This window comes from Vulpes vulpes, chromosome 14 (genome assembly GCF_048418805.1).
Source record: "Vulpes vulpes isolate BD-2025 chromosome 14, VulVul3, whole genome shotgun sequence".
NCBI lineage: Eukaryota > Metazoa > Chordata > Mammalia > Carnivora > Canidae > Vulpes > Vulpes vulpes.
Window position 1 is genome coordinate 55,655,571 of NC_132793.1, and position 26,219 is coordinate 55,681,789.

The following is a 26,219-nucleotide window of genomic DNA, read 5'->3' on the forward strand; positions in this document are numbered from 1 at the left end:
TTTCTCAGGCTCTTCCTGAACCTGCCTCAAACTTGCAGACCTGGATTATCTTCTTCACGATTTCTCATCTCTATTCTCCATTCATCAGAAATCTCACCCTGGCCCTTTCAAATGTACTCAATTTTTTTTATCTGTTCCTCCTTTCCTTCTTTTCCATTGAAGGTCTATTTTCCCACTTTCTTATGGCTTACAGAAACATCAGTAAGTAGGGAATTGATGCAAATTTCTCTAAGGTAATAAAAGGACTTTCTGTTGTGTGAGAAATAAGTCATGAATATGAAAACAGATGTGTAAAAGACTGAAGGAAATCACTATGACAGACAAAAGAGCATAAATGGGCAGAAAAACCTTCTGAAGGCCCCACAGTGGAGGTCTGGCACATGTGAATCATGACTGCATAGTTAGAACCTCAAACTGCAGCATAGCTCTGAAAAATTCTGAGACAGGTGGACAGGAAGCCCCAGAGTAAAGAGTGTTCATTAGAGAAATCCTGCACTGGCCAGAAAGAGCCTGTGGCAGGACACCCACCAAATTCAGTCACTGGCTGGCACGGGTGACTTCCTAGTGAGAGTGTAACCTCAGTGTGACGTGAGACTATCAAAGTGTGGCAGGTGAAGGCACTTCTGAGCAGTGTAGCCTTAAGACCTCCAGAGAAGGTAGGAATGGAAAGCCTTAGAAAGAGAGAGAGAGAAAAAAAGCCTATCAATAGGAATAATTCTAATGAAGGTATAATGAATACTACTTTGAAAATAATTAAATATAGAAAGAAATTGAGGAACACCTAAATTAACAGCAGGAAAGACATATGTATCATTTTTAAGCCTTAATATTGAATGATGTCAATTCTTTCTAAAACTGATCTATTACATGGAATCCTAACTAAAATTCTAGTAAGCGTAGCTGCCTTTGTTTTTGCCTTCATTTTATCAGTAAAAAAAAAAAAAATTCAATGATATTCTAATATATTTATAGGAAAGCAAAGGGCCAAGTAATTAAGCTGAAAATTCTTTCATCTGGGGAAAAAAAACCTTTTTAGTCTATAATTAGATATTAAAAGTGTAAGGGTATATTTTACACTTTTTTACTTTGATACAAATGAATTTCAATGGAAGTCATATTTCAGTTTTTTCAATTAAAGTTTAACCAGTTATTCAAACATATAAGTGATTATTTAGCAAATAAATCCCTTAATGATTGGGGAAGAGAGGGGTTTTACCCAAATGTTGGTGGAATTTGGGTGTAGAAGGGGAGACCCCAAGCAAGTGGGGAGAAGAGCAGAAGAGGAACTCAGGTGACAAAAGATAAAAATGGCAAATTTTGCCTGTGTCAACTTTGCTTGACCCCTTAGTGCCCTTCAAATTAACAAGAGAAACAACGACAAAAACAATTGTGGGCTTAATTATTTCTATATAGACACAAAGAATAGGCAACTTTTTAATCATAAAGTGGTTTCTGAGTTTTTACTATGTTTTTAAAAGGCATTTGTCCTTAAGAAAATAAATGTTTATTCATGGGGAACCTATTGGCGGATATTTCCCACCTTCCCAATCTATTTTGTCCTCATCTTTCTCTCCATTTTCTCTCTCCCCTTCCCTCTTTCCCTGTCCCTACTCTCTTCTTTCTACCTCGGCCTTCACAAGATTAATGTTAAATGAAGAAATAGAACTCAGAAGGAAAATAAAAATGACCACGCTTTAAAAACCAAACAGGTCTGACTTGATAAGTTTAGTCTGATTTTTGCAAAATATCCAAAACGTTGTTCATGCCTGTCTTTCTAGATAAAATAAGGAAATGCAGTTTAATAAAGTGTTATGATTTCTTTATTTTCTGATACCATTGTAACTGTTCAAATGAGATAGTTAACTGTATCTCATCCATTCAAATGGGAAACAAATCAGAATGTTTGCATTGCAAGTGACTTTGTATTTAGGGGGTCCTAGGTTTTGTAATAGGAAAAGCTGAAGGATCCCTACTGTAGCAGAAATGGTACAATACATAGTTAACCTAGGATTTTATTCAACATCAGAAAGTGCTGCCCTGGCAGGGATTCATGTAGCTGCTGAGTCTACTTCTCTTTTTTTAAAATGTATTCCTCAATGCTGAAGAGCAACCTCTGAAATCCATTGTCTAGTCAAATCTGCTAAATGAGGGGTTGAGGGACTTTAAAATTACACGTATTTTCAGCACTTCTGAAAATCTCATTCACACCACAAAACATTGTTCTGGATGCACTAGAGAGGCTTAATTACACACTGAAGATAAAAAGATAAAGCAGGGAGACCTGTAGGTGGGATGAAAATGATTATCCATAACTATACAGAGAGGGAGTTTGCTTGTAGCTTACATAACTAATTGCCCACACCCGGCTGGCATTTGCATGAACATTTTCTATGAAAGCCTAAATGCTTATGAGATCTGTTGGCATAAACAAAAGAAACAGATGTTCCAACTTTGATACCAAGCAAACTTGAAAAGAAAACTATACATTTAGGGATGGATAAACCATAGAGGAAATTATGGACAGGCCCATCTTTCTGGAAGTTCTAGAATTTAAAATACTACTGTTATAGTACAATTTTTTTTTAAATGAAGGGACAAGCCCCCTTTTTAATTATAAGTTTTTCGGTTTCTGCATTATATGTAAAAATGCATCAAAGGATGGAGGAGCTCAGCATTTAACTCTTTAACAAACATAAAACTATGCAGTCAAGTATCCTGTTAGGGAAACAAACTTACAAAAACCCTGGGCTTGTTTTCCTACCACCTCAATCCTTCCAGTGCCACGCAGGACGTAAATACTTCCATCTGCTCCCAAGAATAGCCTCAAGTAGGACAATCCACTGGATATCCACTGGGATATTACATGGTCACCTTGAAATATTTCCCTCCTTCAAGAAGTCATACTGCCTCAAACTCTCGCCATAATTAATAAAGGGAAAATTTGTGGGTCGCATTGTAGAACAGAGTAACATAGTCAATGCAATCTATAATTATAGCTAAAATCAATCCAATGAGCTATCAAGAAGGGTTACACTGCAGAAATAATTTTCTACAAACAAGTATCATTTTCACTCTCAAAATAATACAAAGATAAATAACATAATCTTAAAAAGTGCAAAGGATTTGAGTAGAGATTTCTCCAAAGAGGATAAACAAATAGCCAATAAGTGCGTGCACGTGCGCACACACACACACACACACACACACATACACACACACATTCAATATAAGTAGTCAACAGGAAAATGCAAAAGAAAGCCACAGTGAAATATCACTACACACCCACTAGGATGACTATCATCAAAAAGTCAAGAATGACAAGTCTTGGCAAGAATGTGGAGAAATCCAGAATGCTCATACAATGCTAATAGGAATGTAAGAGGACATAGCTACTTTGGAAAGCAGTCTGTTCATTCCCCAAAATGTTAAACACAGAGTGACCAGTTGACCCAACAATTCCACTCCTAGGTACATACCTAAGACAAATGAAAACATAAGTCCACAAACAAAATGCTTGCGCACAAATTCTCTTGGCAGCATTATTTATCCAAAAAGTGAAAACAATGCAAATTCCCACCCACTGATGAACAGATAAACAAAATGTGCTAGGCCCTTACAATAAAAACATTTATTCATCAACTAAAAGGAATATAGTGCCTGATACAATTTGGATGAATCTTGAAAATATGTTGCCAAGTCAATGACACAAAACACAGAAGAGTAAATATTGCATAATTGCACTTACAAGAAATGTCCTCAATAGGAAAGCCATGGAGGCCCATAGATTAGTGGTGACATAGAGCTGAGAGGTTGGGGGAAATAGAGTGACTGCTATGGTTATAGAGTTTCTGGAGTGACAAAAATGATCTAAAATTAGATTGTGGTGATGACTGCACAACTCCATGAATATACGAAAGACCATTTATTTTTACACTTTAAATAAAGTTGCTAAAAAATGAATTATTTCCACACTGATGGATCATTTAAGTAAAATAATTTTTTTTAGTAAAATAATTTTTACCTGGGAGAGAAGACCTTTTATTAAACTCTCACACCTTTGATTATAGCAGTTTATGACTCTATCTAGTCAATCATGTAGCATGTATCCATGAGCACAAAGAGCTTAAACATCATCTCTCCCTTCCATCATACCCCTTAAAATTATGTAATTATCATTTACTTTCCAATCTTCAAATTTAGTCATTTTTTCTCAATCCTTATTCTCGACTTCTCAAATAGAGTAGGAATTAAACTGTTTTTGTGGTGGTTATTTTTGTGCTGCCACGATAGAACTGTTAACCATTCTCTCCATCTTGAAAATCTTCTCTTGCTTTTATTTATCTTTTACTTCCATGTTCTCTAGGATCTACTTGCACCTTCTCTATGTTCTTCTTTGGCTCTTCTTTATTCTTCAAGATTTTGTCCTCAGTGTTCTTTATTTTTCCTCCTTATACCTGTCCCTTTGTTTATAAATTCTAAATCAATTTCTCAGGCCCTTCTCATATCCTCATTGTCAAAGTTACTTTTCCACCAGCTCAATGAATATTTTCAATGGTTATTTCGGGTTATCAAAAAAAAAAAAAAGACCTACATACATTTAGCCAAAATTTTTAAAGCCCCTACCATGTGCCAAAGATTATTAGGCATTGGAAATACCTAAATAAATAACAGCATGTAACGCCTTCCATTCATTTCCAGTTCTTGTTTCCAGAGTCATATTGCAGGCTTGTTTTAATTCTTATAATACTATCCTCGCTGATCTGCTTATCTTAATCTTTCCACATATTAAATGAATCTTCTGAAAACCACCGTATATCTATTTTCTGCTCATAAACTTTTAATGGATCTCTGTTGCTAAAATATCAAGTACAAATTCATCTTTATACTCAAGGTCCTTTACATATGGGCTACCTTTCCAACCTTACCCACCACACTGCTCCTACTCACCCACAACCTCTGCTCTAGTTACCTGAGTCACTAAGTTTTTGGCATGTCTTAAAACATTCTGCTCGTATACTTTTGCTCAGAAGACTTCTCCTTCATGGATCACTGACTGTTTGAGGTTATACTAGCTTTGGCAACAAAAATGATTAATGGCTTAAGATAAAGTCTCATTAGTCTCTCATGTGAACTATCCAGTGTGGATGTTCTTGGTTGGAGGGCAGGTTTGCCCCCATGTAATATTTCAAGATCTAAGCTTATTTGTTCTTGAAGGCATCTGCATCTGGTAGGTATATGGGAAAAGAATATGAAAGGTGGTCTGTTTTTATAGGCCAGGCCTGACAGTGACACACACCATTTCTGTCCATATTCCAATGGCCGGAACTCAATCACATTGCCTACCCAGTTGCAAGAGAGCCCAAGGAAAGCTGTCCAACTGTGATCCCAGACAGAAAAGGATTTGGGTTTGTGAACACCCAGCAGTCTACATCACCATGTTTTCTTCATTACTTTACATTAAGGAGAATCTATTTATTCATCAAGGTCAGACAAAATTCCACTTCCTTTGCAAAGTCTTTCTTAACTACTCCGATGGGAGTGAGAATTCCCTTTTCTGAAGTTTCATAATACCTATTACCTTTTCATTTATTTTACACTTGCCACTACCATATTACAAAGTTATTTTTTCTTTTTGATCGTGCATATATTTTCCCCAGTAATTCTAAGTTTCTTGAAAATATAATTTTAGGTCATCCATTTGTTCATTCACTATGTATTTATTGGAAAACTACTATATATAAGACATCATATGTGATTACCACAGAGTACAAAAATTGGTAAGAAGTTGTTTCTGGACATATATTGTCATTTTGGAATTCAATTCAGAAGGCATTCCCATGAGCAAGTCCTTTGAGCCCTTTAAGACTATGGAAAAGAATTATTCAAATGGTCAACCACACCAAGAGACTTTAATTTATCTTAAGGATGCTATTATGTAAGTGAAGGCCATATCACTTATTACTTTTTATTTAACCTTCCTACATTGATTGGCCATTGCTTATTCAAGCATAGAAGACCTCCCATACTATTATAAACAGACTTAAACAAACCATAGTCATTGCTAAAAATATTCAAAGTCATGTTACCTCACCAATTGAGTCATACTTTAAGATTTAAAGTCTCTGAGGATACTTTAGGTAATGACAGCCTAATATTGCTGCATAATGCTCTGCAAGTCCATGAACACGAACCCAGCGCTAAGGTCTAAGAAAGAAGAAATGGAAAATGTTGCTATAGCCGATGTCAAAGAAATTGCTACTTAGTATTTCTTCTAGGATTTTCATGGTTCCAGATCTCACATTTAGGTACTTACTTCATTCTGAGTTTATTTTTGTATGTAGTGTAAGAAAGTGGTCCAGTTTCATTCTTTTACATGTAGCTGTCCAGTGCTCCCAACACCATTTGTTGAAGACACTTTTTCCTACTGCTTATTACTTCTTCCTTTGTAAAAAATTAATTTCCCATAAAATTGTAGGTTAATTTTTGGGCTCTCTATTCTCTTCTATTGATCTATGTGTCTATCTCTGTGCCAGTACTATACTGTTCTGATTACTGCAAGCTTTGTACTATGACTTGAAGTCTGGAATTGTGATACCTCCAGTCTTATTTTTATTTTTCAAGATTACTTTGGCTATTTGGGGTCTCTGGTGGTTCCATACAAATTTTAGGGTTGCTTGTTCTAGCTCTGTAAAAAATGCTGTTGGTATTTTAATAGGAATTGCATTAAATGTGTAGATTGCTTTGGGTAATATAGACATTTTAACAATCTCTGTTCTTCCAATCCATGAGCATGGAATGTCTTTCTATTTCTTTGTGTCATTTTCAATTTCTTTATCGGTGTTTTATAGTTTTATTTGGTCAAGCTTATTCCCAGTTATTTTATTATTTTGGTGTAACCATAAATAGAATTGTTTCCTTAATTTCTCTTTCTGCTGCATCATTATTGGTGTATAGAAGCGCAGCATATTTCTGTACTTTGATTTTGTATCTTGCTATTTTACTAAATTCATTTATCACTTCTAGTAGCTTTCTGGGGGAATCTTTAAGTTTTTCTATATAGAGAAAAATACTTCTTCCCTATCAGTTTGCCTTTTACTCCTTTTTCTTCTGGGCAAAAATATGAAATGGGAAAAAGATAGTCTCTTCAACAAATGGTGTTGGGAACACTGGACAACTACATAAAAAAGAAAAACTGGACCATTTTCTTATACCATATACAAAAATAAACTCAAAATGGATTAAAGACTTAAATGTGAGACTTGAAACCATTAAAGGCCTAGAAGAGAGCACAGGCAGTAATTTCTCTATCAGAGCAATATTTTTCTAGGTAGGTCTCCTGAGGCAAGGAAAATAAAAGCAAAAACAAACTATTGGGACTGCATCAAAATAAAAAGCTTCTGCACAGCAAAGGAAACAATCAACAAAACTAAAAGGAACCTACTGATGGGAGAAGATATTTGCAAAAGACATATCTGATAAAGGATTAGTATCCAAAATATATGAAGAACTGATACAACTCAACACCAAAAACAAATAATCCAATTTAAAAATAAGCAGAAGATACGAACAGACATTTTCCGAAGAAGACATCCAGATGGCCAACGGACATATGAAAAGATGCTCAACCTCACTCATCACCAGGGAAATACAAATCAAAACTACCATGAGATGTCACTTCACACCCGTCAAAATGGCTAAAATAAAAAACACAAGAAACAACAAGTGTTGATGAGGGCGTGGAGGAAAAAGGAACCCTCTTGTGCTGTTGGTGGGAATGCAAACTGGTGCAGTCGCCATGGAAAATAGTACGGAGGTGCCCCAAAAAGTTAGAAATAGAACTGCCTTTTGACCCAGTAATCGCACAACTGGGTATTTACCCAAAGAATACAAAAACACTAATATGAAGAGATATATGCACCCTTATGTGCACCATTACTTACAATAGCCAAGATATGGAAGCAGCACAAGTGTGCATTGATAGATGAATGGATAAAGAATATATATATATTCATATTCATATATATATGAAATGAAACATTATTCAGCCATAAAAAAGAATGGAATCTTGACATTTGCAATAACATGATTGGAGATAAAGAGTGTAATGTTAAGTGGAATAAGTCAGTCAGAGAAAGATAAACACCATATGATTTTACTCATGTATGTAATTTTAAGAAACGAAAGCAAGTGAGCAAAGGAAGAGACAGACACACCAAGAAACAGACTGTTAACTTTATAGAGAACAAGTGCTGGTTACCAGAGGGGAGGTATGTATACGGGGGGTTGGGGGGATGAGAGAAGCAGGTGATGGGGATTAAGGAGTGCACTTGTGATGAGTACTGCATAATGTACAGAATTGTTGATTCATTGTATTGTACACCTGAAATGAATATAATACTGCATGTTAATTATACTGAAATCAAAAACTAAAAAAGTTTTAAATAAGACTCATTAAAAATCATTTTTTAAAAAGAGGAAATGGGCTTAAACTGATGTAAAAAAAAAAGAAAGAAAAGAAAGGATTTAAACTACAACAGAAAGAATCTTGGTCCAATATAGGGGAGAGCTTATCTAAAACGAATTAACCTTGAAATGACTTATTACGCCTCTCTTACCCTTAGAGAATATTAGGTATGTTACAGTAAATGCAGATGCTAGGAAACCAGGAGATAAAATAAATAGCCTCTGGAGAGATCCTCCCCACCTTCTGAAGCCTAAATCCTAAGGCTTAGACTATTTTTGGTTTCCTTTCGGAGATGGCTCAGAAAGGAGCCTCTACAATCAAAGTGAAAGCAGCTCTTTATTTCTTTTTTTTTTTCTTTCCTGACTACTCCAAGATCTGTTTTTGCCACAACTTCATAAGTATTTCAATTACTTGTTCCCTCAACAATCCTGTGGAGAAGCACTGCCCCCACCCCCCTTTTTATGGATGAAGATATTGAGGTTAAGTGATTTTCTCAGGGTTACAAAGAGACCTAGCAGCAATGAAGGAATGAGAACTAGCAGTTGAACCTTCTGGAGGATGAATAGATTGAGTTTCTGAGCAGCCTGGCTATTATACTGCAAAGAGGCCATGCAGACGCCCGGCTGAATGTGCAAAGAAACCGCGTCGTCCGGGAAATGAAAAGGGAGGCTGCGAGGATAGCATTTTGCTTCTTATTAATGACAGAGGCAATTGTCTCAAGTTGGAAAGAGAGGCCCTTTAGAGACAGAGCCCTTTAGAGAGAGGACAAACGGCAGGGCCCTCAATTTGGGACCCCTCCTCAATGAGACCCTTGTTGTCCGTCCACTTACAGACAGTGCTGCAGAGGAAGCCGGCCTCCAGATGGGAGACGTGGTGCTGGCTGTCAATGGCACGGAGGTCACCAGCGTGGAGCACGCAGAAGCTGTGCACCTTGCCAGGAAAGGTAGGTGGGCCAGCGCCCAGCTCACAGCTAACCCGAAGTCTCAGAGAGCTTGGCTACACCAGGCATTCCAACACGGGGGGCCCCTGCACCTTGGGTGCAAATGCACTTCTCCCCAGAAGCTCCCCTTAGCACCTTGCTTCTCATCAGCTCCTAGGAACTAAACCATGTCTCTGCCCCACGTTCCTTCTGGATCCACAGCCAGCTAGCAACATGGAGCCAGGAAATGGCCTCAAAAATGTTCTCTCTTACAGAAATGTGGCCCTAAACTCCTTGCCATGAAAAACTCATCGCAATGGTGTTCTCGGTACAAGAACCCATTTACTACGTCTCCTTTTTTCCTCCTGTCCTCTCTCCCTGCCTTGCCTCTTGGTTCCTTCCTCTCTTCCTTTTCCTTTCCTTTTCCTTTGCTTCCATCGGTTTTGATGTTAAGAGCCTTGGGGGTTTTAATGTTAAAAGAGAGAGAGGAAGAAAGAAATCACAAATTTTTTTTTTTTTGAAATCACAAATCTTGAGCTCCTACAGATGCTCCTCGGGCCACTTGAGGCCTGCCTTTAAAGCAAGCCTGCCCCAGATGGAGCCCACAAGGGAACAATGATAACACATGCCCCTGCCTACCCTTGAACCCGCTTAGATTTTGTGGAAAGGTTAAAACTATCTTCCTCTCTGTAGAACAAATTACTTTCTTTGGCACCACGTGACAAATCCTTATCTCCCCCCAGACTTCCAAATACACAACCGGTAAATGCTGTGTTCCATCAAGGGACTATTTGGTGAGGTGTCCTACCCCCGGCCTCCCAAAGGCTGCACACATATCTCCATGCTCCTGAAGTGTATTCTTGGACTAACTGGGGTATAAAAATTCGTGCATTTGGTATAGGCCACACGTGCCCTAAGTGTACCTTGCTGAACACTAGGTCTTGCTTGTCCTTTCTCATGCTGCCATCACGCGTGAGGGTTAGCACAGCGAGAGCCTTCTTGAGTGGAGACCGGGACAAGAAAATCACTAACATTTCTTGTCTCCTGATAAGTTATTCTGTACCTTTTTGATGTAGAATTTAGCTGAGGTTTTGGCTGCCCTAGGACTTGTCCTGTGCTGGGTGCACCGGAATCCAAGTACACTATCAGTGAGCATGTGCAGCAACTACCTGTAAGTGCTACCTACATATTTATCCTAGGAGCCGCAGAGATAAGAAATCGAGATAATGTGGTAGCGATTTTACCAATGAATTGGAAGCATCTCCTATAATAAGGAGATTTGACACCTTACTTCTGGATTTGGCTGTTCCTTAAGTTCCTTCTCACAACTAATTATTTTTCAAAAAAAATTGTTTTAGTTAAATAAAACCTGATTTTAGGAATATTTCAACTCTTAGGTCTTCTTTTATTTTTGCCCAAGAAGCTTAACGTTCTTGGTAATATTGAACCATTCAGCCTCACTCTGTGAGTTAATGGAACGCAGAAAACATCTCTAAAACTTAGAGGACTTTTTGATTTCCCAAAGATGATAATCCTAGAGAAGAGCTAAACTCAGCACCCTCGCCCCTGCTAGGCCTGGCGGTTATTTGTAGGATGGCTCTGTCAGCTGTTATAACCGGGGTCACACCGTGCCTTGTTGGGCGGTTTGGCCTCCCTACCCCAATAAGAGCCTGACCCGCAGGGAACCTCCCTGCATCTTTGCCAAACCCCCTCAAACACAGCAGTGGAGATGCCTCAGAAGCAGAAAGGTGGATGGTCGGTCTGAGACACTATGGTAAGAACAGTCAGAGACTTGTAGGGAAAACAAGTCCATTTCATACCTGTGTGTGTTCGGGAGATGAGAAGTGCGGCCAGTAGCAGAAGACAGCTCAACACCTCCTGCAGGGAATCGCTGAGCGACAGCTTCTTTTCTCCCCGGCATGGTGCTGGGCAGCTAAGACCAAACCACTGAAGGCCCGGCAACTGGCAACACCTGTTCCTCATAGTCAGTAGGAAACAACCCAGCTGGATCAAGGACTTGATCACTTCTTCCTCAGGCTTAACCTCTACCACTCATTGATTATAACACAGCTCTTAATTGAGAAATAATAAAAACCAAAAAAGATGCAGATAAACAAAATAGAGAATAATAAAAAGAAAAGAGGAAAAATTTTAAATAATAAAATACTACCTTGAACAACTATATAACAGTAAATGTGAAAACTAGGTAAGTAAGGACATTTTCCAAAAGTAATTAAGGTGCCAAAATTAGTGCAATAATAAAGAGAAACTTGGCATAGACTGCAATAAAGGTATTTGTAGAGCAAACAAAAAAGACCACCTGACTTTTCTCCCATTTCCACCCCTACTCCATCCTCCATTCATAAGCACAAAATGCCAGTCACTTTTACAGATGAAGTGTTTCCAACTTTCAAGAGCAAATAATCCATATTCCAGAGTTTTTTCAGGACATAGGAAAAAGTGATGCTTCTCAGCTCATTTTATGAGGCTACTATAATCTTGATTCCAGAAGAAGATAGGTATAGTATGAAAAATAAAAAAAAAATATGTCCATTTTACTTGTGTATAGATGCACAAAACCGAAAAAAAATAGTAGATACTTGAATCAAACTGTTTATCAAAATTACATATAATACATCATAATGAAGTAGGATTTATCCCTAAATAAGAATGGCTTTCTAAGAAAATATTTTGGTACAAATCATCACGTTAATGAATGAAAGAAAAAAAATTGCATGACTTTTTCAATAGAAAAGTCATGTAATAAAGTTTAGTACAAGTATTTTAAATTCCCTAAATAGTAGGAATAGAAGTTTCTTTTCATAACTTGATAAAGGTTACCTACCAAAAATCTTACCACAAAAAGTAAAAAGTATGTAAAGTATATACAATAACAACAAAACATTTAATAGAGAAACTTCAAGCAGATTTCTTTTGGGATTGAAAAGAATAATGGCGGTTTTAACAACTTCTGTTTACCATGATATCTAAGGTCCTGACTTATTCAATAACACGAGAAAGAAAAATAAAGGTCAATGGTCTTGGAAGGAAAGAGATAAAGCTGTTATTATTTGCAGATTATCTGATCATAACAAAATCAATAGACCAACACTTAGAACTAATTAGAGCAACATCGACCAAACTGAGGTTTCCTTGTAAAAATCAGTAGTGTTCTTCTACACCAGTCATAACCAAAAAGAAAATAAAAGGAAACTAATATATGATTAATAATGGCAGCAAAACCACCAGGTAGGAAAGAATTAATCCAACCCAGAACACACAAGAGCTTCAAAAAAAAAAAAAAATCTTTACGACTCAATCAAAGTACATGAAAGAAGACTTAAATAACTGAAGATATATAGTATCTTCATGGGTGGAAGAACTTTATAAAGATCTCAATTCCCCCAAATTAATCTAAATACTCAATAATTTTTCAATAAAATTTTATTAAAAATGTTTGAGTAGCTCGTCAAACTTATCCTCAGATTTATGTGGAAGGATAACTGTCTACAAGTAGCTGAATCATTTATGAATGGGGCTCGCCACGACAAAGGAACGTTTCATACCAGATATTAAGGTATATTGTAAAACCATAATAATAAGTAATAAAAAGAGTGGCACTCACAGCAATAGACCAGTGGAATGGAGTGGATTAGAAAGCTAAGAAACACACTCAAATATTTATTAAAACTTGATGTAAAAAAAAGTAGCACCACGAAGAGGAGGAGGCAAAATTTTTACTACACCATTTTTACAGAGAACCACAAATTGGATGGATTGACGTCCATACGTTATGCTTCATATTTTATACCACATACAAAGGTGGACCTCAGATGTATTAAAGACCTCATTTTTTAAGTTATAAACATAATGTCAATACAGGAAACTAGGAGAATAACTTTGTTGGTGAGCAGAGAAACTCAGTGAACAACAGGATGACACTTTAGATCCACCAGACTGGGGGGCAGTAGGGTGGGGGGTGGATAGGAATCTGATTATCGCCAGCTTTGGTGAGGATATGAGGAAATGAGAATCCCCATGTACTCTTGCTGTGCTATTGGATCTCAGAGAGCAGTCTGGCAACGTCTAGTAAAGCACCTATAAATCCTTTGTCCTGGCAATTGCTCTTCTGCAGATAGAAGCCCAAAGAAACTGCTGAGATGACATACACAAGGACGTTCATCGCAGTGTTCTGTGTGACAGAGAATTGTCAGAGGCAGTCAGAGCGACCATCACCAGGGCAGTGGGTAAACAAGCCAACAATGGATGCACACTCCGCACTTCTGTGCCTCGCTTTGAAACAATATACAAGATGTACATTTAGCCAGCAACATGGGTAGATCCCAAAAGACATGGTTTAGAGTAAAAAAGAGAGAGACAGACAGAGAAATAGAATGAGATCTTAGCATAATACCATTTATGTGGAATAAAAAGACAAACACAAAGGAGTGTATCCGAGGCCCTTATATCAAACATGTTCTGTGCGTGCCCCATTGTGGGGAGCAGACCGTGTGAGGGGAATTAGGAATAGAGGCAGGAAATAAAGTGAAACAAAACAAAGGGGTCTGCGCTCCAAGCACAACTGCATGCAACGACCTGAGTGTGACGATGGGCTCCGCCGTCTGCAGCCAGGTTCATGAACAGCGGGCGAAGGGCCTCCTACAGGGCACCCACCACACACAGTTTCAGTTCCACACACGCTCTACGATTTATAGGTAGTAATGGTGAAGGAAGGCAAAAGCAAAAAACAAAACAGGACTGCCGAGAGGCAGTGGGGCTGTGAGAATATACGTGACCATGAAACTAAAAAAAAAAAAGAAGAAGAAGAAGAAGAAGAAGAAGAGAAAGGGAAATAAATAAGGGGAATAATTTAATTTTTATGTAGTGCTTTCCACATTCAATTTTAGCAGGCCTGTAAATTGGTCAGGGTATTTCTGGGATGTGTAGAATTTGAAACAAGCCGTTGGGAGGCAGCGGGTGGGGGGGAGGTTCTCTTTAGGAGAGAAGTCACCAACTTTTTGAAGAAAGCAATAATCACCAAGCAACAAATGGAGCCTCTTGTTAAATCCATATAATACATAGAGGTCTTGAAAAACATAGCCAAAAAAGAAAAAAAAAAAGAAGAAGAAAAATATAGCCAAGCAGAGTCTAACAAGAGTAAGAAGTAAATACGAGGTTGTTCAAAAACCTAAATGTTTCTGCTTGCCTCTTGTACCTGTTTGCACAAACTTCTTAAAAGTCTTCTTTTTTTTTTTTTTTTACTGCTATTTCTGTACAGTTTCATTCTTAGGTATTTTAAACTTTGGTAAAAATCTTGTGACAGTGCAGGTTGCTACTTTGCTAATTTAGATGTATAAACATCTAATCACTTCCCTTAAAACATTAAATCTGAAATCTAGCTTTCTGTCAGACTCAGACTCTCCCAAGAACCTCTTAAATATGAAGTTCCTGGCGGTGGCCTGCCCCTCTGATATTTGAATGAGCGCTCCCTGGTGATTCTCTCGCAGCAAGCCCAGCCTGAGTGCTGAGCTCAGCATCTCGGAGGCATGGCCAAGAGGTGATAGCTGGAAGATTCCAAGTCTGCCTAGACTAGCATTAGAAAGGGGATCTACCGTTATGTTGCAAGCTCAAGTTCTCAGTGATCCTATTGAAATAACAGTCCTGTGCAACAACAACAACATCAAATAATATATTAATATCCATGACATTGCAGACCATGGAATAACACAAAATTAAAATAATCAAATAATAATCCTCTTCAAGAATACGAACCACACACTCCTGTACAAATTACCTCAACTTTGCTGCTGGGAAAACCAAGATTTAAGAAAGTGTTCGGGATCACAATGGGAAGTAACACTAGCTCCATGGGAGTCCCTGTTTGGTGAAGTCCCTCATCCCCGCCCCCCCCCCCCCCCCCCCCGCCCCCAACCCAACCCGTTGAGCGCTTGCAGGGCCAGTTACTTGCAGGCTAAAACAGGAGATTTAATCATGGAGGGAAAATGCTGCAAAGAAAGAGGAAAGGAAAACAATGAAGCTCAATCAAACTGGGAGCCCTTTGGGCCTGTGGGCTCCTTTGTTGTCATCAAGAGCAGCTCGACTCAAAGCCCAGTGCAGGAGTCTGGGACCTGGGCAGCTGACCAGGGGCCAGCCCCCCACGCAGCCTCAGGGGCCGCACACGTCTTGCACATTTTTCCTCGGCGCCTGTGGGGGTGGTGGAGTTTGTCTGACAGCAGAGGTGCGACTCTGACACAGTGTAAGATTGGTGGCATAATAAGAAGACAGTGATCCAGAGAGAAAGTGTGAATTAGAAAGAGAAATCGTTTTGCTCTCTCCTGTAGCTGTAAATAACCTGGCCCACAACTCCCAACTTCCCAAACTCCAGGCCAAAGTGCCAAGGGAAGAAGAGTTTGCTGGAGGGGGGCTTGTCTGGTCAAGGACGACGTCATCACCAAAGAACTGTATTTGCTAGACGTGGATTTTTCAACCTTGTTCATCATGGCAAATGGTGCTCTGGACTCTCCCTGCAGGCCATTGGGTCTTCCCCCTTCCCAAAACGCCAGCAAGATTTCTGGGCAGCCCAGCAGAGAGAGGCAACGGCTGGGTGTTTCCCTTCTCCAAGGTGGGGAGACACTCAGAGACATAAGTAAGGGGGCCAAGCTAATCATCTTGTTGTTGCAAACTATTGTGGTTGAGAAAGAAAGCAGAGTGGGGAAACTGGATCGTAGTCAAGGAAGGGAAGGGAAGCGTAGTGGTCGGTGACCAGGACCGGGCTGGTGAGCAGAGCCTCTTGGCAACTGAGAGATGCCTGGCCACTTGGCCCCAAAATTATGGTCCAACATCCAGAGAGAACTTGCAGCAAACATGGGCTCTCAGGACTCATCCCAGACCTACTGACTGAAGGCAGCAATTTCATAAATGCACCAGGTGATTTGCATCTACATTTGTTTGAGAAGCACCAAATTAGGAACTTTCCATGTTCTTCAATCCCAGTAAATTGATAAGTAGTAAAACCAAAAGGGTTTGCTTGTACTTTGTCATTAGTCCTTTTAACACACACACACACACACACACACACACACACACACACTTCAATGACTATATAAATAATCTAATTTGGAAATAATATAAAAAATAATAATCTAAAGTCTATCATACCCAGGGGCTCCTAGCCCCTCAAAGAATATAAACCCCCCATCGCACAGCAGCTGCTTGGAAATCGGCAACCCCCTGTGTATCAGGATCATGTCCTAACTCTGAATGTGAAAGACTTTCCTTTAATATGATGACGCCGCGCTGCAGCAGGACCATCTGTATCCCCGCTCCAGAGAGAATTTTCTGGTGAACCAAGTTATGTTTACGGCCAGCTGAAACTCAAGCTTCCCCTGATCAGTATCAGAGAAACCCATATGCAGTCTGTGTAAGCAAGAGGAAAATGACCTCAGGGGGCAGCCCGCTGCAGCAGTACATAAATAAATTGGCAGATGTGTCAACTATGCATATGAGTCCACAGTGCAGTTCTTCGGGGACTAAAGTCCAAAGACAAAGACGTTTGTGGGTTGCCGGTCAATCTGGAGCATTTCTTCTAATTTCTCTGGATGTGTTTTTGACAGGAGCTTAAGGGCAGTTCAATAAATTAAAATGTATTTACATGGCAATGAAGAATTATCTTGACACACAGAGTTATTTAATTACCAAGGTGCTTTGCGTGCTGCTAAAGTTAAGACTGTGTCAGCCTTTCTGGGACAAATCTTTATTTTCAGGGCCATGTGGCTCAGCCAGGAATGATCCCCTGGGTTGGAGCTTGTCATTTATATAAGAGGAGTCTCCTCACTGACCCCCATTTCCATAGACAGCTCTAAACAGATCGGTAATCTCAATGTCAGACATCATGATGAAGTCAGCGCTGCTAAGGCCAAATGTCCCCCTTCAGGGATGTGGCCTCCCTCCCAGAGGAATTGTAAATGAAGTCATACCCCATTTGCAGTCTTCAAAGCATGTCAGGGTTGCTGTCTGTCTGAGTGACATTCAGAGAATTTTCTTGAGGTATCAAGAGGTAGGCATATGATGAAAGTCTGTTTCCATGCTGGCAGCATCAAAGCACGATTGGTAACTGGTGACCTCATATTATTAGGGACAGGGACAGTTCCCCCCACAGCTATGCACCATAGTGATCATAGAGGAAAGGGGGCACCTCTGAGGTCTAGGCCCCAAGGAAGTCACTCTGAGAAAGAGGACAGGTACCTGGAAACTCAGGGTCAAACCCTCAGCACTAAGTTGGATAGGAAAGAAAGAGAGGGTACAAACCTTTCTGCCTCAGCTTTCCTAGAATTTGTCTTCTTCTGAGTTCCTAAGAAATTTTGATCAGAAATAATACGGGCAGCCCATCTATTAGCATGGTTTAGATCCTCCCTTTAGCTAACCCAAGTCAAGGAGGCTAATTATCTTGAAGGAACATGAGATAGCAAAGCCAAACACCACCCACCTTCCTTCGTCAGATGTAAATCAAAGTATATTAAAGATTTAGCTTGACATCATGACAGACAGTGAGAACGAACAGACATGAGTCCTCCAGCCTGAGAAGCTCACAAGACCAAATGGTTGAATATGAAAGGAAGAGCCAGGAACCTTGGCTCCCACATCCAGGTCAGCCCCATCTGAGTTATGGGTCAAAGAGGGGACTGAATCCCTGAGGAACTCTCCCTCATTCGTTCCACCTGTAGGATTCTATTTCGTGCATTCCATTTGCGTGAACAATAACCCCCTTTCCACCCATTCCTTCTGAAAAGCCACAGCCTCTCCCAGTTGATGGTAAGATTTTCAGCCACGGAACTATCCCAAATTCGTTTCTGTAGGTCCGGACATCTTGACCCTCGTGGTGGGATCTGACATCAGTCGCTGTCCCAATACTCCTTGGCCCACCTGCCGCGGCTACCTCCATAAGAGGACTCACTCGGGCTTTGTGAAGGGTTGGAGGAAGAGGTGGTTTGTGCTGAAGCATGACGGCTGCCTCCACTATTACAGACACAAGAAGGTAAACTGGGGGTAAGAATAAGAAACCCTGGGAAGTGTCATCAGCCCGTTCCCGAAGTCTTGTCTTACGAGGTACCATGTTGTAGGAGTCTGGACACAGTGTTCTCTCCTGTGACTTTTAAAGTACTTTTCCTTCTCCAGAGGTACAGAGAATTGTAATTTATTTTCTCTGCTGCTGCATAAATCAAGGCTGGCATAAGTTTCTATCTCGTTTATTCCTATTTTCAGATCCTCTGTGAAAATTTCCTTATCAAAGCCAAGAAAATAAGAACCAAACTGCATACCTAGTACCCTAGAGAAATCAAAGTAGGCGAAGGCAAAGTGCAGCTAACATCTCGCTGGACCGCAGTGCCTGAGCACTGTTCCCTAGGTTACGGGGATTGATGTTAGCAAGGCTTCTGAAGCCTCCGAGAAGCTGCCTGGAGTACCTTGTTTCATTTCCCAGATTTCATTAAAGCAGCAATTTCTAACTCTAGGTGAAGGTTGGAATATTTAGAGGAGTATGCAGATCTGATCCTCCTCCCAGATGTTTCTCCTCCAGCAGGCCTGGGATGGGGCCTGGGCCCATGGAGCTGGGGAAGGCACCTTGAGGGATTCTGGGGTGCACTTCAGACTGCCAACCCAGGGGTCACGTCCTGTCTGTGGAAGTGTTTTGCTAGCCCTGTGCAATACGGCATTTAATTTCCGTAATCAGATGCAAACATCATAAAATCCAGAGATTTCCCACAGAAATCCTGATTTCCAACTTCTCTTGAAAAAAATCCCTAGCAAACAAGTTGATGGGAGCTGAATAGCAACTCCCTCCTCTAGGAGCGTGGAAGCTGTCCAGTTCAAGAGAGCGTTCACTCCTTCCCACTGTCTTCTGCTCTTTTGGCTTCACTCTGAACCACAGGTGCAACCTACCTCTAATAATGTAAAAAAACAGGAATTTTGGTTGTTTCCCTTATATAGGACACGAGCTCTTTCTGCCTTTATTTTACATTGCCCTAGTTTCTTAAGGTCAAGCTGCTGCTTTTTTTTTCTTTTTGTATTTTATATATATGTATGTATAAGAGTATATATATACTCTTTATACATTTAAATATAATATATATATATATATTTAAAACCTTATTTCCTTTCTGGATTGAGGAAAGGAATTTATCAATAAAGAGATCAGTACCTTTTTTTTTTTTTTTCAAAAAAATGAGGCATAATGTTGCCTATTGTAGCATGGCCAAGAATCTTCTTTTCCTAGACTGTGAATCACTTATTTGTGACAGTCACGAAGAGGTGTCTGCCTTTTGTAGGAATGTGAGCCTCTGCCACTTTGAAAAAACTTTGTCTCCCTCCAGTGCAGGAAAATAGGATTCTCTGTAAGCAGGGATGAGAAATGATGGTCCGGCCTTGTTCTCTCTGTTCTGACTGTGAAAGTGAAACAGACCAGAAGCTTCTAACCTGGGTATGCTTCAGAAGCCCCTGAAGGATTTTCCAAAGTACATGCAAAAACCGTCTCTTTCCCCCATGCCCCCTAAAGGGGTCCTGGAAACCGTATGGTCTTTTTTAAGCTTTTTCAAGGTAATTCTCATGGAACTGAGAATTTCCATGGCTAGTCCCATGGCAAAGTGTGTTCCCATCTAGAGTCAAAGGGCAAAAATAAAAACAATAATGCAAGCTTACCAGTTTATCTTTGATGGGATAGATAGTCCTTTATCCTGAGAGGTGTCCTTTCCACCTCTCAGTGATAATTTTTGTTTCCTCTCGTGAAATAGTGACAAAACAATGCTAGTTTTTCTCTCATGGCTTCTCTCAGCAAAACAAATACATAAAGCAACTTATGTCAGGTACCCTATATTTTAAGGTTCCTGGTTCTTGAAATTCAGAATGGCTCCTGGATCCAGGGCTTTAGGTCTGGATTTGCCAGGTGGCAGTCTCGGGACTGGTGCTGCCTGCAGATGTTATGTTTGGCTTGCACAATGTTTTTATAAATTTTTTAATTAAATGCATTCAGGTGAAGCATGTGCTGTCCAATTTGCCATAATCCCTACTACTCCTCATTTCCTTACACTGAGCCCAGTTATTTGAATTACCCAGTAGGCCCTATAAGGATTTGAGTGCACGAATCCTGGGGTAGAATTTATGTGGAAAATTACAAGTGTGGCGGTATCATGGTTAAAATTAAGATAGTTTTTTTTTTTTTTAACTGCTTCTAGTCCTCTTTGGGAAAGAAATGTGGGTCTTATATAAGTTTGGACACAGAACACCATCGCTACGGTAGGTTTTAACATGGAGATGGTAAAATACAAAAATAAGGTGTTATTTTGTTTGTAAAGAACCAAAATCAGATGCCTTGTGGAGCTGCAAATTCCAGAATATAATACGTCTGATCTTTAGAAGAGATGGCAATGACTGAGAAGAGTTAAAGGGGCACAGTAAGAACATAACAGAATAAATTAGCGGAAAATGAACTCAGTCATACAGTATTCACTCAAGCAATAAATATTTATCGAGTGCTCTTATGAGCCAGGCATTATGCTAAACTCTGGAAACACATACGAGAAAGACAAGGTACCTGCCCTGTTTGTGCTTATGGTTACAAAGAAAAGACCGCTATTAAGGAATATATTCACAAATAAACTGGAAATTGTGAGTGGTACTACGAGTAAAACTATAGGGCAAGAGAGGAGAACAGTAGCAGCCTGGATCCAACCAAAGGTACAATAACAAGTGAAGCTTAATATAAAGAATTATTAAACTATGATAAGAGAATAACTATAGGCTATTAAAAAATACTATATGGTATCAAGGGAAATATTCAAGCAAGGACACACTCAAAAGTAGGACCCTCTCCAGGGCTGGACATTCAGATCTCCTTGGGAAATGTAGTTGAGTCCACTGGATGGAGGGCAGCTCGCTGGTTTGAAACTGGGCCAGATGGACTGTGAAGTCACAGGGCAAACAGATCCCTTTGGATCACAGATGGGGGAGATAAACAGAAGCTGGTAGCCTGGGCCTGGGTATGTGACAGGAGTAGGATTGCCAGTGTGGCAGGAGGCCTGGGGCACAAGGTGTCCTTGTGGGGAAGACTGTCTGGTGAGTGGTGGGATGGGGAGGGCTTCTAGGAGGGAGGAGAAGGGAACACAGGGAAAGGGTATACCAGGATGGGCAGGAGGCCTGGGGCATAAGAAGGATGTCCATGTGGAGAGGGCTACAGGAAATGATCACTAGGCCACACTGGGGCTGCAAGGTCTCCAGGGACAGCATGTTGGGACAAAACACCCCCAGGCATCCACATACCCACACTGCAGACCCCTCCTGAGCCACTGCAAGGACCAGGAGCATGCTTCCTCCTGCAATGTGCCTCCAGCGCCCTCTACTGAAAAAAGCTTACCACCAGGTGTTCTGTGAAGGAACTATGGAAAGTCATTCCATCGATTCTTGTGGAGCATATATCGAGAAGTAAATTTGGAGCTGAAAATCAACAAGCTCACAACTGGCACAAAAGCAAAACGAAAGGTCAAGTATAAATTAGGAAAATGGGGAATAGAAAATGCATTCCTTCTTGAGGATATAACATTTTAGCTGAGGCCTGAGGGTTGGGAATAAAAATTAGCCAGACAGGAAGTTGGGATGAACATTCTCCAAACAGAAAAAAGATCTGTGAAGTGCTCCCCAAGTTGGAAAAAAAGCTTGGCAAGTTTGAAGATCTCAGAGAAAGCCCAGTGTGGCTAAGTCAGAGGGCAAGGAGAAGGTGGGGAAGGCAACAGGTCAGGTTAAAGAGTTAGGTTGAAGGTGGGTTATATGGGGCCCTGAGTCAATGACAGGGATAGTTGGATGTTCTCCTAACTACGAAAGAAAGTCACCAAAATATCTTAGGCAAAGGAATTTCCCAAAGATCATACCACATTCTGACTGTTATGTGTAGAATAAATTGGAAGAGGACAGGAGTTGAATAAAAATACCAGTTAGTTAGCTTAGTGCCATAGCCTAAGCAGGAAGAGATATTTGGTCTTGACCAGGGTTGGAATAATGAAGCTCAGTGGTTAGATCGCCCGATACATTTAAAAGATAAAAACCACAGTATTTGGCAATGAATTAAATGTGGCAGAGAAAGTGCATATAAGGGTCATTCAAGGATGACCTCGAAGTTTTAGCAAAAGTAACTGGTTGAATAAGGTGTCATTTACTGAAGAGGGAATAGGTGATAAGGGCACAGGGTAAGGTGAGATCAGTAGTTCAATTTGAACTACTATGTAGTATGGAGAGAGGATTTATGGTATCATATATACTCCATCATTATAGAATAGCACATATATAGTATTTAAGGCCACGGCAATTGATGAGATTGCTCGAGGAGAGAATCTAGTGAGATGAAAAGAGAGCCCTCAACCGAAACCCCAAGGGTGGACAGAGCAGAAGGAAAGAGGAAAGGTGGTTGAGAGGGGTAGCCAGAGAAATATAAACAAAACGTGTGTCAGGGAATCAAGATTTTTTTTAAAGTTTCAAAAAAAGGAAGGTCACCAGTGTCTCCCAGTGTTGTGCAAGGCCACGCTATGCTGAGGGTTAGGAAATAGCCAATGAATTTGGCATTACAAAGTCCTTGGACTCTTTGGTAAGAGGCATCTGGCTCATACAGAGTGAAACAGCTCATTAGTGTGAATTGGAAAAGTGCAAACAGCATTTGTAGACCAGTCTTCTGTAAAGCTTGCCTCTGAAAGAGACTAGAGAAACGGTCGAACGTGCGGACTGAAGAGGGTGTAGCTCATTTACAGTTATTGTAATTACTTATATAATTGGGTTTGCATCTACTGTCCTTGTTTTTACTTTCCATTTGTCTCTCTATTCTGTTTCTTTCCTTCACCTTTCTCGCCTCCTTTCAATTAATTAAATAGTTTTTACAATTCCACTTAACTTGGGGGTTAGTAAGCCTTTTACCATTCTTTCCGCGATCACCAGAAATATTACAATGTGCTTAAACTTCTTAGAATTGAATGTAAATTTGTATTTATGCTCGTTGATGGGCATCGCGGCATGTAACTCAGCCATGCCCTAGGTAGTCCGCTTGTGTTACCATGTATTTTAATTCTATACAGATTGCAAGTCCTCTAAGACATTATTAACATGCTTTTATACAGCCAATATTTTTTTATATTTATCCACATATCTACCTTGTTCCGTGGGCATTCGTCTGTCCCTGCATCTTCGAGCATTTAACCGGGCAACGTCTTCCTTAAGTCAACAGAAAGCCAAAAGAACACTCTCCTTGTCTCTTTGTGCTTTATGCTGTGGATATTTTTCTGACATCCTTCCAGCTGTCTGGTTTAATAGCAAATTAACCCCCCTACCACCAAAGTTCCTAATTTTAATAATTATATATTCAGTCCCAATTTTCATTTGACTTGTTTTTTATAATTACCTGCATGAGCTGAAATGCTTCCACTTGTCTTTTATCTGTGAACATAGTGATCCTAGTCATGCTAAATTTCATCCTTTATCAGGATCCCCTATTGATTTGTTTCTGTTACCTGTCATTTCTGCAGTTTTGTTTCTGTTAGGACGACAAAAGCCCTAGTCCAAGGTCATCTTCTAACCAGCATGAAAATAATTGTAAGGCAATTAGTCCTTGTGAGGGCGGGTTGCTTTACCATTCAACGTAACTGCCAGGGTCATTCTTTGGGGTTCTACCTCAGGGCCTGACTTGTCACGACCACTTCCCTGATGGGGCCTGAACTCCCTTAAGTCCTTAGAGCTCTTTTTAGCTCCTCAGCCTTTTCAGGAGAAGTGACCCCAATGTGGGGCCCATCCCCTGCTGGGTTTTAGCCCCATTATACGTCACTGTCTTACGAGCCTTCTGAAGTATTTGAAGAGGCATTTATAGATACACTTCAACTTTTCTGTTTTTCTCAGTAATCGAATCTATACTAATTAATTATCTGCCGTCACTAAAATAGCAGTTCTGATGATAGCCAAAAGAGGAAGGATGACGGGAAACATGTTTTGTCATTGTTTTTCTGGTATGAGACACCGAAGTGTGAGTGCTCCTGAGGGTAGGGTCAAACCGAGGAAGAGCTGATGGATGTGTTTCCCTTGCAAGCCATCCATCCTAAAAGTCGGGGATCTCTAGCTCGTAGGAACCGCGAGAGAAACTGAACTTTGTGAAGGATAAGACTGAATGTTCAACCAGGTTCCAAACAAAAGGAAGCATTCTCTGTATGTTGTAGCAGAACAAGCCAGCCTTTGTCTGTTCTATGACTCCATGTGTGCAAGGCCCCAGGCGTGGGTGTGTGTGGGCAGCGCAGTGGGGACTGGGAGACACCAGGCTTTACAATGTAACGCTTCAAATACGTGTCTCTATTTTGGGAGTTTCTGATCGTAGACTTTGCTATGTTGGAGGAGGAGCCCAAGGGGCTGAATGACACACAACAGTGTGGGAGACTTCATTTTGAACAAAGATTAAAATTTGGAGCACGAAATAGGATTCATGAGTTTTGTTATGTGTCTCGAATCTCTTTGTAAATGAGACCTATTTCTCTTTGATTTCCTTCAACGACAGGAAAGGAAATTACGTCCCCTTCCAATGGTGACCAGATGCTGACTATTTGCTTTCAAAAGCTGCAAAGCCCTAAAACTAAACGGGGACAAGCTGAAGTAGGATGGAGTGTGGGCTTTGAAGGTCAGTCTAGCTCTACAGCCTCCAATCTTAGAATCCTTTTTTTTTTTTTTTTTTGTATGACTTTTAGGAAACTAAGAGTTACCAGGAAATGGGTAGCTCTTGGTATCGGCCAAAGGATTAATCCAAGAAGAAGAGGAAAACCAGGCTCACAGAATTCATTTCACCGGGAAGTAGGAGGAAGCAATATAGGTGATTTCTGATGGCCCCTTATGGTTGTGCTTGTTACCAGAGTGCTTCCTTGCCTGCAGGTGCCCAGGTGACTCTACGGGGATACAGGATATTGGAGGTCTGGGGAGAAGTCTGGCAAGAGACTCGGGTGTGTTAATCGTTTGTGGGTAGGGTTGGCACCACATGCCATGAGATAAACTAAGGAGAACGGAGATCACAAGAGAAGAGAGCTAAGGTCAACGCCATTGGACAGAGGACAGAGCCGGTCAGAAGTCTGGTGCAGGAATGAGGACCCAGATCAGAGTGTGAACAGGAACAGACAGTGAGACGAGTCTTATGTTCCCAAAGGCCAGAAATAAACGGGCTTCAAAAAGGTAGGAGTGGTCAGTGGAGCCAAATGCTGCTATGAAGTAGTTTCCTGCTAGATGTAAGCCTCTTGGTGGGAGGATGGCCCGCCCTGGCTGTGTCTGGCCTTGTCCGCCTACATCTTTGATCCTCCTTTTTCCAGATCCAAAGGCCTATTTGTCTCTGCCATCCAGAGGGGCGACTCCCCTGAATGCATATTTCTTGCAACTTTCTCTCTTCTCCCCCTTTTTCAGGCAAACTCTTAGAACGAGTTGTCCGATGGGGTCTTTCACTTTGTTTTCTAACTCAGGCATCCGTTTCTGCTCTCCTGTGCTTGTTGGGATTATAACCGTGCCCAGATTACCCAGGGAAGGAGGGTGGGATGAGAAGAGCAGTGGGCCACTGACATTCCACGGGGCTTGACGTCCGCCCCATAAGGCTCTTACGTGCATTAAATTAAGTGACATTTGTAAGCCAACCGACACATAGTCTCAAATACTAGATGCCCTCTCCTTGACCCATTTTACCCTACCCTGTGGTCACATGCCTCATAAGGGAGTACAGATTCAAACTCAGGTCTGCTTGGCTTAAAAAAGCTGCCCGCCAACTACCTGGAAACCACAGTCCCTGACCCGTTT

At 40.5% G+C, this 26,219-nt stretch overlaps 1 protein-coding gene across 3 annotated transcripts in view; it reads left to right on the forward strand.

Annotated features, from left to right (window-relative positions):
* Positions 1-26,219, forward strand: part of LOC112915455 (uncharacterized) — a 112,203-nt gene that overhangs the window by 42,030 nt on the left and 43,954 nt on the right. For all 3 annotated transcript variants that reach the window (XM_072736646.1, XM_025992818.2, XM_072736647.1), the window contains exons 7-8: positions 9,297-9,407; positions 18,239-18,417. In XM_072736646.1, coding sequence (XP_072592747.1) covers positions 9,297-9,407; positions 18,239-18,417 — 290 coding nt within the window. The remainder of the gene's footprint in view (positions 1-9,296; positions 9,408-18,238; positions 18,418-26,219) is intronic.